Source organism: Melospiza georgiana, chromosome 6 (assembly GCF_028018845.1).
Source record: "Melospiza georgiana isolate bMelGeo1 chromosome 6, bMelGeo1.pri, whole genome shotgun sequence".
NCBI lineage: Eukaryota > Metazoa > Chordata > Aves > Passeriformes > Passerellidae > Melospiza > Melospiza georgiana.
Window position 1 is genome coordinate 37,120,748 of NC_080435.1, and position 14,207 is coordinate 37,134,954.

The 14,207-nt window shown below is 34.9% G+C and overlaps 1 protein-coding gene across 1 annotated transcript in view; it reads left to right on the plus strand.

Moving 5' to 3' along the window:
* The window catches only part of SCFD1 (sec1 family domain containing 1), a 50,892-nt gene extending 39,457 nt beyond the window's left edge, over positions 1 to 11,435 (plus strand). The window contains exons 21-25 of the mRNA XM_058025875.1: positions 2,580 to 2,632; positions 5,123 to 5,156; positions 6,413 to 6,478; positions 9,105 to 9,173; positions 10,107 to 11,435. Coding sequence (XP_057881858.1) covers positions 2,580 to 2,632; positions 5,123 to 5,156; positions 6,413 to 6,478; positions 9,105 to 9,173; positions 10,107 to 10,130 — 246 coding nt within the window. The 3' untranslated portion in view covers positions 10,131 to 11,435. The remainder of the gene's footprint in view (positions 1 to 2,579; positions 2,633 to 5,122; positions 5,157 to 6,412; positions 6,479 to 9,104; positions 9,174 to 10,106) is intronic.
* Positions 11,436 to 14,207: the final 2,772 nt, after the last annotated feature.

A 14,207-nucleotide genomic window follows, 5' to 3' on the forward strand; every position in this document is an offset into this window, starting at 1 on the left:
TACAAGTTGTACCACAAACATTCAGTATATATTATTGTCAGTTGAAATCTTCATCCTATTTAGAATGATATCCTGTGCAAAACTCTGTGGGGTTGTCTGTAAATCACTTTGTGTGTTGCTTGTCTCTGCTGTTTCTTTTGTCTCTCTGGCAAGGACAAATAAGCCCGTGCCACCCACACTTTTCAAGTTTTTCAGAAGCAAGAACAGCTAGAACAGATTTTATGGGCCATAAGATCTAAGTTACTATCTTGTAACTTTTTAAATTTTTCTAGATTGTTTAACTATAGCTGCACCTTTTCTTGAAAAACATATTCAGAAACATTCCTTGATGACCTTAAAAGTAATCAGTTACTTGTGAGTATTTTAAATAATAATATTTATTGTTAAAAGCACACTTTTAGGCCATGTCTTTTAAGGTCCTATTTTAATAAAGGAATATTGTGTTCGTAAAACTAAAACATAGTTGCTTTAAATAGAGGTTGATTAAAACATTGAATCTTCATTAACAAACAAAAGTATACACAACTTTTAATTCATATCTGTGAAATTTACCATGATTTACTGTAGAGTTATGGAGATTCTTCTAAGGATCTTCTGGAAAATTATTTGATTATTGAGTGGGGAAAATATTTGAAAAGTGAACATTTACAAAGTGGTTAAGTCTCTGTCAATACAGTGTGTACATTTGTATTGACTTGAGTAGATAGATCTTATTTATGATATATATTAATGAAACTGTATTTTGGTTAATACTGTCCCTTACAGCAGATATGCTACCTTTCAGACTTAGGATATACCTTTCATGCATTACAAAGAAAAATTCAAATCCAAATTGGTCCTGTTAGATTCTGCAGAAAAAAAATACAGACTGCAAGTCAAAGACATTTCCATGGATCTTTTTCCATTTTATTTGAAATATTGAAAACTAAGTTTATACATTGAGAAGTATTTATTTTCTTCTGGAATTGCTTAGGGAAGTCACAAATTCAGTTGTATGTAAGGAAAGTGCTATACACTTGTTTTTCTTGGCAGACTTGCTATATGTTAAAGAAAATAAAATCGACTGCGCTTTCTTTTCCCTGAACCCTCAGCACTGATTTCAGCAGGAACAGTGTATTTAAACAGCAACAATGGAAAATCCCTAGGTTATCACATTTCTATTGCTTTACCACTCTCTGTGTGTCTACTTACACAAGCCCACAGTGAAAAAACACAGCAGTAAAACATTCAGGAGTAAATGTTTGTAATATGTTTATTAACTCTGATTTTTAGTTTTGTCATTAATCTGTAATTCCCTCTAATAAGCAGAGAAAGTTAAACTCTTTATCCCAGGTAAAAGTTTCTCAAATACCTCTCAGTTTTAGTCTGTCAATATCTGTCCATTCCCAGCTCTCTTTACCCCTGAGTCACTATACCACCTTTAGGTATGAAGCTGCAAAATCATGAATGCTGGCAGACTCCAGCAGTTGAAATTCCCAGTGGAGCATATAAAAGCATTTTACAGAGATTTAGTGGGAAATTAGATCTAAATTATTTTCTTTTTAAAAGCCAAGCTGCAGGATTATTTTATATAATTATATAAAAGTTTGTAATATCAAATAGATTTATTTTGTGTGTGTGTGTAACCACCACATGTATATTAAATACTTTTTAATATTAGAGGTAGTTATGCTATGTGAGTTCTAGTAAATTCCCCAGATAATTTGTCTAGTACTCAAGAAGTATTTTTTTCTGCTCTACAGAATCAGCAGAATTCAGAGGTTTTTGCATGTAAGCCCACAGATAAACTGTAGTTCTGCATGCAGTTTATCAACAAACTAAACTTAACAGTACCTGGATGAAAATGTAGTATAGAAACAGGAGAAAGCCAAGAAGTTGTCAGAAGGAGTTACTAAGAAGTCCTGTTTTTCATCCATAATAATTGGCAAAAATCCTACTTGTTGCCAATAAAAATATTGGAAGTGCCTCAGTGTTCTGTGTGAAGAAAATTTTTTTCTGTAGTTTAGAGAGTCAAACTTTTCAAATTTTGTGGAACTCATTTCTTCTTCAAGAGCTTAATTTTGGTTTAATAGTAGTCATAAATCATGACATGAGAAGGATAAGTTACATACCAGTAGCAGATTTTGATCTGTCTTGTCCTTAGCACTCATTGCCACAGAAGTGTTTTGTTTTATAATGTTAAATCAATAGCAGATCTCCGTAACCTGGAAAATGTTCGTGTTTGTTACTAACCATCAGTGTTCCTCTAAAGCTGGTAACAATTTTTCTTTCTGCATGCTGTCTTTCTGTTGGGATTCATTATGCAACCAGTGTATTTTTTGGAAAGTGTGTGATAGTCAATTTTAGATGAACCAGAAATAAAAAGCTCAATAGCACCCTTCATAGCTTCTCACTATTGTTTATTCTGTACTGGTTCAGTTATATACAAACTTTTTAAATACTAGTAGACACCACAATTAATGTTGAATGATGTGATGGGAAATGATACTGGTTTGAACAATGTTTAATGTCATAGATACAAGCAAAAATTCATTAGCCAAAATTCCAATCTTTTGAGATAAAAACATACTTTTTAATAGGAGACAGATGACTACCGGTACTTTGACCCCAAGATGCTGCGAGGCAGTGACAGGTGAGTTTTGCTCCTTTCCTTTTACTCCATGAAAAGACTAACTTAAGAAATCTGTTTTATTTTGCTTGCTGACTACAAGTAATTATTTTGATCATTAATTCTAAGTCAAGACAGTTGGTCTTGAAGGAATTTACAAGTGGGAACTTGGATCAATCAGTTGAATTTTTATAACACTGCAAAAAAAAATCTAAAAAATAAGTGCTAATGTGTACATTAGTCACAGGAATGTGCATTAATATTTAGCAATAATAAGTGTTGGGGTTCTTCACAGTTGTACCGCTTGGTTTCTTAGAAACTTTGTGAGTTTTCACTGTTAAATAGTCATTGGATAGTGCACCAAAATTTCCTTGTCACTTTTTAAACAGTTACAATTCTGATTTTAATTCAACCCTTCTTTAGTAATTTGTTACTAAGTTCGAAAAAAAAATTAAATTTGACTTTATTTTTGTTTAGGTAGGTGCACATTTTATGTTCATGTGTATATGAAGGGAGGCTTGGATATAGTTTATTTTGCCAGTAAAAGAGAGGAAGAGGAGTTACATCAGAAGTTTATAAATCTTAACTTTTGCTTTGTATCTTTAACTAATAATTGTCTGATAGTCTCACCTAATCTAATATCCCGGCAACAGAGAAGATACCTAATTTTGATATTCTTTCTAAGAATAGCTGTCATTGAACCTGTGGGAAAACAATAATGTCATTTGGTTGCACCACTTTATTACAGGATCAGTGTGGATAAAGTAGATTCAGGCTTGGTTTTAGTTATTTGCATGAAAATTCTATCTCTACTTTGTTCTTGAAACATGAAAAGTAAAAGGACATAAATGTCAAATTATTTTTATGTTTTATTGAAAAGTATTACAGATTATAAAATTTCAAAGATAAGCAAATTTTGAAATTATCAAAGATGAAAAGCACTGTTGTATTATGTTTCATTTTGATTTCAGCTGTCACTTATTAGTGATGCTTTTATAGCGTTTTTGGTGGATTTTGTGCAAAAGTGCAAAGATTTGTTTTACTCAAGCCAAAGGGTTTTTTCCATTTTCTGCCCTCTGTATAGTTCTTACATTGCTTTAAACAATGTAGAAATATTCATTTACAGCAGTTCATAAATGTGGCATTCTGTGTATCTACAATAGTCGTCATAGGGAATAGCTTTTAATTTCTGGTTTGGGATTTGTACGTAAACTCAAGTTATGTTCCTTAAATCATACTTGGGCATGATAGCAGAACTCAGGCAGTAGTTTGCCTAATTCTCCCTTCAAATATTTTGTAGACAATAAAAACATATGTTAGTTTTCTTGACAGAATTGTGATATAAAATAATATAATTAATGGATTTAATTTAAAAGTTACTGATTTTATTTATCTAATCTCTCATTTTAAGAAATATTGACATTTCTACTTACTTTCTGTTCTAAATAGAGTAATAACTGCATTGATGTTATTCAGTCCTAGGAAAACAGTGTCTTTCAGTCCTGTGTAAAGCCTACCTCAAGTATAAACAGGCTTTGTCCTCTGAAAGGATGACACAAGATGTATGTGGATTTGTTGTATCATACTCAAAAAATGAGAGAATTGGGGTAACAGTTCTACTTATGGGAAGTCTGTAGTATTCCTGACAGACAAGGCAACACATTCGAGACAGCCATTCCATTTTAAAACCTATTTTTCTGATACACTAGAATCTGTGTTGACTCAGTTGTTCTTGATCACTCAGAGAAAAGGTCTTGAAATAAAGGAAAAGGTAACTTGAAGGGGAATGTGCAGTGGTTTTAAGCTATGTTAGAACATAAGATGTATTTGACTTCCTGGGGCTGCAGGCCAGTACAGGGCAGGAGGGCAGTGGTGGTGTGTGAGCCAAGGGCAGGAGAGCAGACTGACCCTTCACAGCTTTTTCTTCACTTTCCCCTTCCCCTGAAGCTCCAAGGTGATGCAGGAAAAGAGGTTTTTCCCCCTCCACCCGCTACCTGTCCTTGTATTCAAGTGGAGGAGTCTGTACCACCCAAACTTGTAATTTCCCTCTTCCTCCCTTTATCATTCTGATCCTGCATAGCTGGTTTTGAGATTTGGAAGCATCAGTAAGTGTATGCAGGCACTGCAAACTGACTGCATTACCTAGCTAAGATTCCAGGAGGTAGGAATTCTAGGTGCCTTGAGTTGTACTAATGCTGATCACCTTTTAACTCATTTTATTTGCTCCTAGCTAACAGCACTGTAGTTAGAGCTTTTAAACCGTGGAAGAATTGTTGTCATAAAGTTTATTATTCAAACAGCAACATTAGAAGTGATGAAGTAAAATTCCTATTTTCTCATGTATTCAGTTCTGTAGAATGAATGATTTTCCATAACAAATGGAAAGGCAGTTATTGTTCTATCTTACATTTTTGTCTAATAGTATATAGTAGTCCATTTATATGATGGGTACATGATGCTTATTGTGGATATTTCTATTAATGTGTAATGAAATCTGTGCTGTATTTTTTACAGTTCAGTTCCAAGAAATAAAAATCCATTCCAGGAGGTAAGTCACGTAAAAATTATTTTTCAATGTTCATATGTTAAAAATAAATAAATCCTGAAGTGCAGTCATTTTTGATTAAGAAAATGAGAGGTGTTATTTGCAAAAAAGCACTTAGACTAATTATATCTAGTATTAATTATAATTAGCTGTTATTCTGAAGCTTTTCATCTTCATAGGACTATGTAAGTATTAACTAATACTGGAGAAAAAAAAGTAGAAAATTTTCCAGAAGGTACTAATATCATAATTGAGTGAGCAATTTAAATCCCCCATTTTTAGACCAGATTTTCAGAATGCTCTCTAGATTTCATCCTTTGTCCAGCCTTAAACAACAGCATTGATGTAAATGAATATATTAAGGAGTCTCTGCAGTTAAAGGAAAAAATACAAAATAATGAATGTTACCATTTCATACAAATGCCTGTAACTTTCTGTATTTTTCTGTGTAAATATTTACAAATAGAAAAAGTCTTACCTGATTACTACAAAGTTTCATAAGCAAAGTATTTACCTTGGCAATATACGAATGTTTCCTATTTCTCATGAAATATCCTAATTATCCTCAGGAACAAAAGAAATACCATGTAGTATCCTAGATAGATAGATAGATAGATAGATAGATAGATAGATAGATAGATAGATAGACAGATAGATAGATGGCTACAGATGGTCATACCAAAAATGTCAGTAATAAGATGAAGTGTATAAAATTCATATAGTATGATCAAACAATTTTGGATAATGAATGCTAAAAATAATAATACAACCATTAAGTCTCCTTTTTCTAGACATGAATTCTCCTTTAAACACTGCCCAGAAAATACTGATGGCTTTTACCTGTAATACTAGAAATTATTACCGGTAGTAGGTGGGAAGGGAAAAAATGATAAAAAAGTGTATTTCTTTATGATAGAAGTACTTTATTTATGGCCCAGATAAACATCCATGAAGACTTTAACACTTCCTCTGGTCATTGGAGACATCTCTGGACAAAAAAAGGAACATGTTGAAACTGTATGAGTATGTCTTAATAGAAGAGAGTGACATGTTAAAAGCTCTCAGCTTGCTATTCTGCATCCTACCAAAACTTCAGATATCTCCTTTAAGATAGGAAGCAGTGGTTCTGTATCCAGTTTCCTATAAGACCACAGTGTGATTGTGATGATTTTTGTTGTAGGTTTAAGTATCTGGTATATCACTACTGAAATTTCAAGAATTTGAATGCATACTCTAATAATATTTCTGTTGCCTTTTAGGCCATAGTGTTTGTAGTTGGAGGAGGCAACTATATTGAATATCAAAATCTTATTGACTACATAAAGGTATGTGTACTTCTGTCAGTTGTAGTCCTTAACTTACTGATAGAAACCAGATAGAGCATGTTTTCTGTAATATTTAGTATTTAGAAGACAAAGTCTATGAATTTAGCCTTAACATCCTTATTCTATACAGAGTCTGGGAAAAAAGGAATGTAAGAAATCAGTAGAAATTGTGGGTTACTAATTTAGACCAACAAAGACTTACTGTTTCTGAGATTTTGCTCATGTTGCCCTTTGGAGTTGAGTAAATAAACTGCATTCTCTTTTATTTTGTGTTCATACACACCAACGTGGTTGAAAACTGTCAGCAAATGTAGCAAACTGAATTAACCTGTTTCAGAGTTGTGTTAGTAGTTTTCATGTGCTGGTGATAAATAAAGCAGCTGTAGCATATCATAACCTTGAAAGTAAGGAACTGCTGAGAATTCTCTAGTTTTCATAAATCTTGCAAAAGAGATACCCTAGTGCTTTTTTGTATGCAGTTTTGCAATATGGAGTCAGTTTAAGCTCAGACCTGCAGATAACATTGTTTTATTGTATGACAATCTTAGTTGTGCATAAAGTATGTTGTTTCAGAAACCAACATAATGCAAATACTATGCTATCTGTTAAAGCAAATATCAGATTGGCACCAATATCTAAGCATTTATTACTTACCCACAGTTAGAAGTTTTCCCTACTGAGTTAGTAGAATCTCATTCTTGTTAAACTGCATCATTTAATTCTGTGTAGAAATCATAAAAGGTGTCGTATGCTCAAGTAAGAAAATACATAATCAACTATGTAATGCTGGTTTAACAAATTTAATTTCTCTGGTTCCAACTGGCCAGACTAGCAGAACACATGTATACCAAAAATCAGTGGATGGAGAAAAATAACTAAATCATTGCAGTTCCTGGGAGGCAGGAGTCGTTTTCAAGCACTTTCCAGGAATTAAAAAAAATGCCAAAGTAACCTTAGTAAAATTCTGAAGAAGGTAATAAATTATTTCATAGCAGCAGCACACCATTCTTTCTTCCTGATTTTAACCTTGTTGTGGTACAGTTGTCCTGCCCTCTGGTAGCCTGGATTGAGGCTTTTCACATATAAGAGTAGATATGGAGCATTAGTCATTGAAAACCAGTTATTCTACAAAGCACATGAGAGTTTGATGTCCAGGTAAATTTTGAAGAATGCAAAGTCAGAATGTGTGTGCTGAGTTTCTCCCTCTGACAGGCAGCCATTTTAAAACAGAGCTGGTCTGGATAGAGGAAAGGATAGGAAGAGAAATCTAAATTAAAGAAATCATTTAGATTTGGCTTAGCACTCATCACTGTCCTCAATAGCAAATTCAGTGAAGCATCTGCCTGTGGCAGAGTGTATTGGCAAACGTTTAGCTTGCTCCTTAGTCTACCCAAAGCCTCTTTAGCTACTATATCAATCCAAAAGATGCCCAAGAGGATGACTATGTGTTACTTCCTATTAAAAAAAAATCTTCTGAATCCCCTAGAGGTAGTTCACTTGCCTGATTGTAACTGCATGCTGACAGAGCTGAGGTTTGCTCTGTGTGTGTCTATACAGGGCACTGGTGTGATGACAGATTAAACACTCAGCACTTCATACAAAGTGTCAGGAAGCTGAAGTTTGACAGGAATAAGAGGGCAAATAGGAGGTCATTTGTCAAACAGAAGAAACTGAAAACTATGGAAATTATAATGTAAGATCTTATGGAGAGTTGGAAGTTGAAAATACTTTCTTCTTATGGAGCCTGTGAACAGAGGTTTTTCATCACGGTTGTCGCAGTTGTGACTGCAATGTCACAGCTGAAGTTTGCTGTATGTTCCTCCACTCAGACTGTGTACTTGAGCAGTGGGAGATGACCTCCCAAGGGGGAACTCCCTCACCTTTATTCCACTTAGCCCTTTGCTCTTGAAAAAACAAGGAAGGTTAATGAAAACCTTTATTCTCCCTCCCACCACCTGGAAACCTGTGTGCCTCTCCCAGGTGACACTTACAGTCTTATCCAACAAAATTTGCTTTTCCATGTGGTAGACTTTCAGCATCTGTTGTTTCCACAGATGTAGCTTATTAATTATTCTCAAATTCAATGAGTCTTCCTCCAGAATAAAAAAGAGAAAAATCAACAGCTCCGTTCTTGCAAGCAGATACCACAGAGATTTTATTCATGGCTTTATTTTTCTAAGCACTATCTGTTTTGCCAGTTTGCTCCTGAAAGCACAGAGAAAGTATTTGAAAACTTTCTGAAACAGGAAGCAATGTTCATTCAGCTTTGACATTCCGGGATTTTTTTTGTAGAAGAATTAAGAGAAACCTTCAAATCTAATTATTTGTAGTTCTGTGCTATGAATAGACTATCTCACTATGTCAAAAAGCAAATATTTATGCTGTCATTGAGGTAGATTGTGCCTTAAAATAAATGTATTGTCCAAGTTCAATTCAACATGCTGAAAATGTGTCATCAAAATTGCAAGGCATAGGGAGCCTCCAAGAGGAGGCTGGCATACTGTTGTGTGCAAAAGAATTTAGTAGATCCTGTAATTTCCCTTTGTAGGTGCTTTAAAAACTACTGCTTGTTAATCCTCTACTACACTGTTAAACAATTGATTTCCTATGGACTTTTCTCTTTTAGGGTAAACAAGGCAAACATGTCCTGTACGGCTGCAGTGAACTTTTTAATGCCACACAGTTTATAAAACAGGTAGATAACTTTGATAACCTCTATAATATTTATTACTCTTTATCTGTAAGTTGATTTATATAACTCTGCATCTCCATGGATTTTTACCAAAAAAACCCTCAAATTAATCTGTGAAAGATTAATGCATGTTACCTATTTTATTTTTATTTGCTTGAAGTGGGGCTTTGATGTCATTTTTTTAAATTAGCTGTTGAAGGCCTGTTATCAATGTGAGTTCACACAGGTAATGGAGGTAAACAAGTTCATAATAATTGTCTTAATCCTATGGAAAAAAATTGAGCCAGTTCTTGGAACTTTCACAAACAGTATCTCTTTCTAGGGTTTTCTTGCAGCTTTTTCAAGTTACAAGATGTTTACACTTTTGTCCTGGTTTATAAACATCTACAGATATATAGATAAAAAAGTAGTGGCCTGCTGGGAGCTTGATGTCCATACCTGTACTAAACTCTGCTGTTAAAAACATCATTACTTCCCTATAGAACTCCAATATGAATACAAAATAAAAATTATTCATGGTGGTCAGCAAATAGCAGCCCTTCAGTAGCTGTCACCTCCCATGGTTTGATGTCCTACTAAAATGAGAATAAGTTGTTATTCAAAGCTGCAATTTAAAGAACTACATTTATTCTTGTTGCACTTGAAGGAGACAAATAGTACTTGATGACTTTTACCTCCTCATTCAGCTTAATTAACATTTTTTTTGTCTTGACTGTGTACACTGTACCTTTGCTTCATGAGATACATTCATAAAAATTTGAAGCTCAGGTCTTCTCCTCTGAGGTTATGAATTAAATAGTCTATCACCAGAAGACATTAGGTTCTCAGAGACAAACAAAGCATATGTGACAGAAATATTTGCTGCATGAACTGCATGTTTGTTTGACTGAAAGAATAAGATTAGCAATCTAATGACTTTTTTCTCTTCATGTTTAGCTGTCCCAACTTGGCCAGAAATAAAACTGAAACACCATTACCTGGATGGAAATGTGACGACAGAGAATTGTTACAACATTCAGATATCTTCATATCTTTATTTTTGTCATTATATTAAAACTTTAACCCATTTCATTAATATGATAACTTTAAAAAAAATCTGTAATTAATACGGTGTATATCAGCATTTCAGAAATAAAACCTACTGTGTTTTTGGTGGAGGTCAGTTTCACTATTATTGCATTTTTATTGCAGTACTAGCTATGGTATATGACAGAACTGGCTGAAAAGTATGGCATTTTCAAGTTCTTATATGTAAGTTTCTGATACAGTAAGCAGGGCAATAGCTCTAAGAAAAGGTCAAGTCTGGCTTTAGGAGTTATGTTCTTCTTGAAAGCCAGAATATCTGTATTTAACAAAATTCAAAAGAGCAGAACTGCCTTTCAGGACCACAGACAAAGAGCTTTAGTGTAAGAGAACTACTTCTAGTTCTTACCCTTTTATTTTAGCAAGGTCATTTGATTTGTGCAGTCTTTGCATTGTGGTCGAAAGATGTACTGGAAGATACCTTCAGTACAAGTTTCTAGTACAGAAATTTAACTTTTCTTTTAAAGTTAAGAGAAAATTGCTTGCCAACACAGTCAGTTTCAAACTAAAACTGAAATCTTTAATTTTCTTCTGCACTTTCTATTGTAACTGCTTTGACTGTTATGTTTGGGAGGAACCCAAGTCATACTCACAAAACAGCTCTTAACTTGTATCAGCACATATTTAAAATACCATTTTGAACAATTCCATTAAGTAGGGGCAGTTTAGTAGTTTAAAGAAACTGGTAATGATAATTTTGGAGAATTATCATTACTTATCAAAGAACATAACAAATTCTTTTTATGGGTGGAGGTCTCTGTCTTTAGAAACCTCCTCTCTGGAAACAGTTACTGTGAAGCAATAATATGACTTCAAAACAAGGCCTAACACACTCAAAATGTGAAAACATTTCTTGTGGGTTTATTAGCCAACTGTGAGAATTACTGGCTTACTGTAAATTTTTCAGTAGTGCTTTTTGCACTGTTTTTCAATGTTGAATGTTAGTTTTGCACTAAACACGATGCCCTTTCCCCAACTTGATTGCTTTTCAGAACATCTGTACAAGAAATGCAGTTGATCTATTCCTTAAAAGTATCACAAGAATAATATGCTTAATCTAGACCATGTTATCAAAAAGTAATAATGTTATTTAATTATCTAAGTGTTGTTTGTAATCTACTCCACAATACTGCTATAAATTTCTAATTTTTCTGAGTCAATAAATATATTTACTATGGTGTTCATTGTAGTTGTTGCATGTGAACACTGTCCCAGATTTCAATAAGCAAGGACTCACTATCAAATGCAGTTTGTTATTCTAATTCCATATATATATATACACATATATGTGCTATTTTTGTTAGCAAAAACAAGGCCAAAGCATGTCAGGAAAAGAAAATTACATTTAAAGTGTTTATCACTTCTTGTGGGAGTTTGTTCCAGGCGCTTGAAATGATCCCTCCTCAACTGTGCTTCCTGTGCAGAGAGTTTTAACCTTGCAGCTGACAACCAGCTTAGGAGAAATCTGCCACTTGGTTTTTGTCCAGATCTTGGCGCTGCTCACTTGAACGAGAAGCACTCCTAAATCCCAGCTTACAGAATTTGCTTTTGCAGTAAACTGTGTAAAGATAGAAGAACTTACTTTGTTGGCTACATTCAAAAATCTGTTTTCCATCTTTAGTGACTCTGGAGACAGGTTTCATTCGTGCCCAGCTTTATAACTGGATCTTTGGGTCTGCTGTGTCAGCAGGCTCTGGTCAGTTTGGGGTTCAGGTTTTAAAAAATAAATACAGTTTTTGTACTTCAAACCTTCTTCTCCTTCATCTCCAAAACAGTTTTCTGGTTGAGTTGTAGTAGTAGTCCTGAAGCTCTCTGTTACTTTAAGCTGTGCACTACTGCTCTGTCCCTGTAACAGCATGTATGCCTCATGCTTCTTCCTTGCTAACATAACCTGAGTTATGGCGTGCCAGTTTTTGTTACATGGCACTTTTGCCCAAGCACCTCTGGATCTGGGAATGTGGAAGGTGGTACAAAAAGTCTCTGGTTATTTAGAGGCAAACCATGTTAAAAATAAGCTCTCCCTTTGTAAGCTGCTTCAATGTACAGCTGTCACAGTGCCCTTCATCTCTTCAAAGGTCCCTCAAAAGGCCTGTGCTTAAAGGAGAGGTTATGCCTGGCTCAGTGAGTCTTTTAAGTAAAATTGCAGCATTCATGTTGTTAATAAATATTTTAGGTGCTGCATGGAAGACCAGTGAGGTGTGGAACATTTTTAGCCCCTTCTCTGTAGCTAAAGCTTTGAGACAGCATCAACAACAGGGCCAGCTTCTGGCACAGCAGCTCCAGCTTCCTCAAGACAGGCAATTTTTCATTGGTATCTACTTTTCATTTAAGTAAGTAAAGACAGCACAATGATGAGTGTCAAGTGCTGTACCTCTTCTCAGGAAGAAAATTAGCAAAGTAGCAGTCTGGTCTTCACTTGTGGAAAATTCAGTTGATCTTTCAGGAACTATGGACCATTCTTATAAACAGTTGCACATACTTCAGAATACATGCACCTTTTGAAATTAAAGCCCTTTGCTTCCTTTCCTGATTTAATTTGAAGATTTTAGAATATTTAGATGGATATTTTGTGACTTAATGGTGAATTCAGTGAAAATTCTGTTTTTTCAGAATTAGACACTCTAAAGAAGTAACAATAAAAAAATTAATCAGAATGAAGGAAAGAAGCTTCTGGAGACCAGCACTTAATTTAAATGGCCTTATTTGTATGATACTCTCTGATGCAAATCAGATGGAAATCTTTCCTAGGCTTGAAGTAAATTTTGCTATTGATTGATGGTGCTCCCATCAATCTGAACAGAATGTAAAATAGGAGGTTTTTCACAAAACCCAGAGGTTCTGCAGAGAACAGGAACACTGCTATCAGTCACAGTAACAGAGCCAACCCAGCTGTGCATGCATGGCTTCAGGACTAAAGCTGAACAAAGGGCAGCATTTCTCTTTTCACTTAAATTATGTATTCCAAAATGGAATTGCTTAATGGCTAGTTCAATGTGCTGGCTAGAGCAGTCCTATGAGATTTAGGAGGTAGAAGGTTTATAAGAGGGTACATGGGAACTTACTTCAAAACTACCACAACTGCATTCTTGAGATCTGAAATAAAAGGTGTTGGGCTGGAGCATTGTATCCCTTATTTACTGACAGTGGAGGCACCCACTCCCTCTCTTTGTTTGGATCATTCCTTAGTTGTGACTTGTGGCTGACAGATGGCTCTGGCTCAGAGAAAGCCAAGCCTGCCCAGTGTTCTAGTGGTACAGAAAAGTGAGCCACGGTGTCAGTGAATTCTGTGTAGCTTCAGAGACCAGAGAAGATGTTAATATTTCTTACTGTGAATCAGTAGATTAATTGACCCACTTCTGTTTTATTTGGAAGTGGCTTAGTAACCCTATTCTGTGCAGCAGTTGCAGTTGTTTTCAGCAACATTCGGATACATTCTGCTCTTTAATATGGTCACATGTCACTGCAACACACACCATCCTTCACCAGCACACAAAAACCTGCAGGTTGAATCCATCAATGCATCATATTTTTTTCTACAATTATAAACCATTAGGTAGCTCAGTTGCCACTGGAATTTTAAATTCTAATGATAAATTTGTATCTTTATCTACTCGTGTCTTTCCCCTTATGTAAATCAAGCAGCACTAGATTTTATTTTCCTAAAATGTTATTCCAGCTCCTTCTCATAGTTGCGTAGGTTGATTTGTTTGATTTAGTAATGGAAGAGTGGTCTTTATCCTGTGAAACCAGACTCCTATACTCAAAAGCCTCAGAACCATCCATTCCAGGTCCTATTTCAGTCTCCCCATCTCGTATGTGCATTCCTGTTTCTGGCAGTACAAAAGGCATAGATCAAAGGCATACTGCTTTTACAGAAAATTGGTTTTAGCACCTCAGCATAGACAGGTAATACAACTCATTTACTGCTCTGAATTCTTACTTGTATTATGTAGG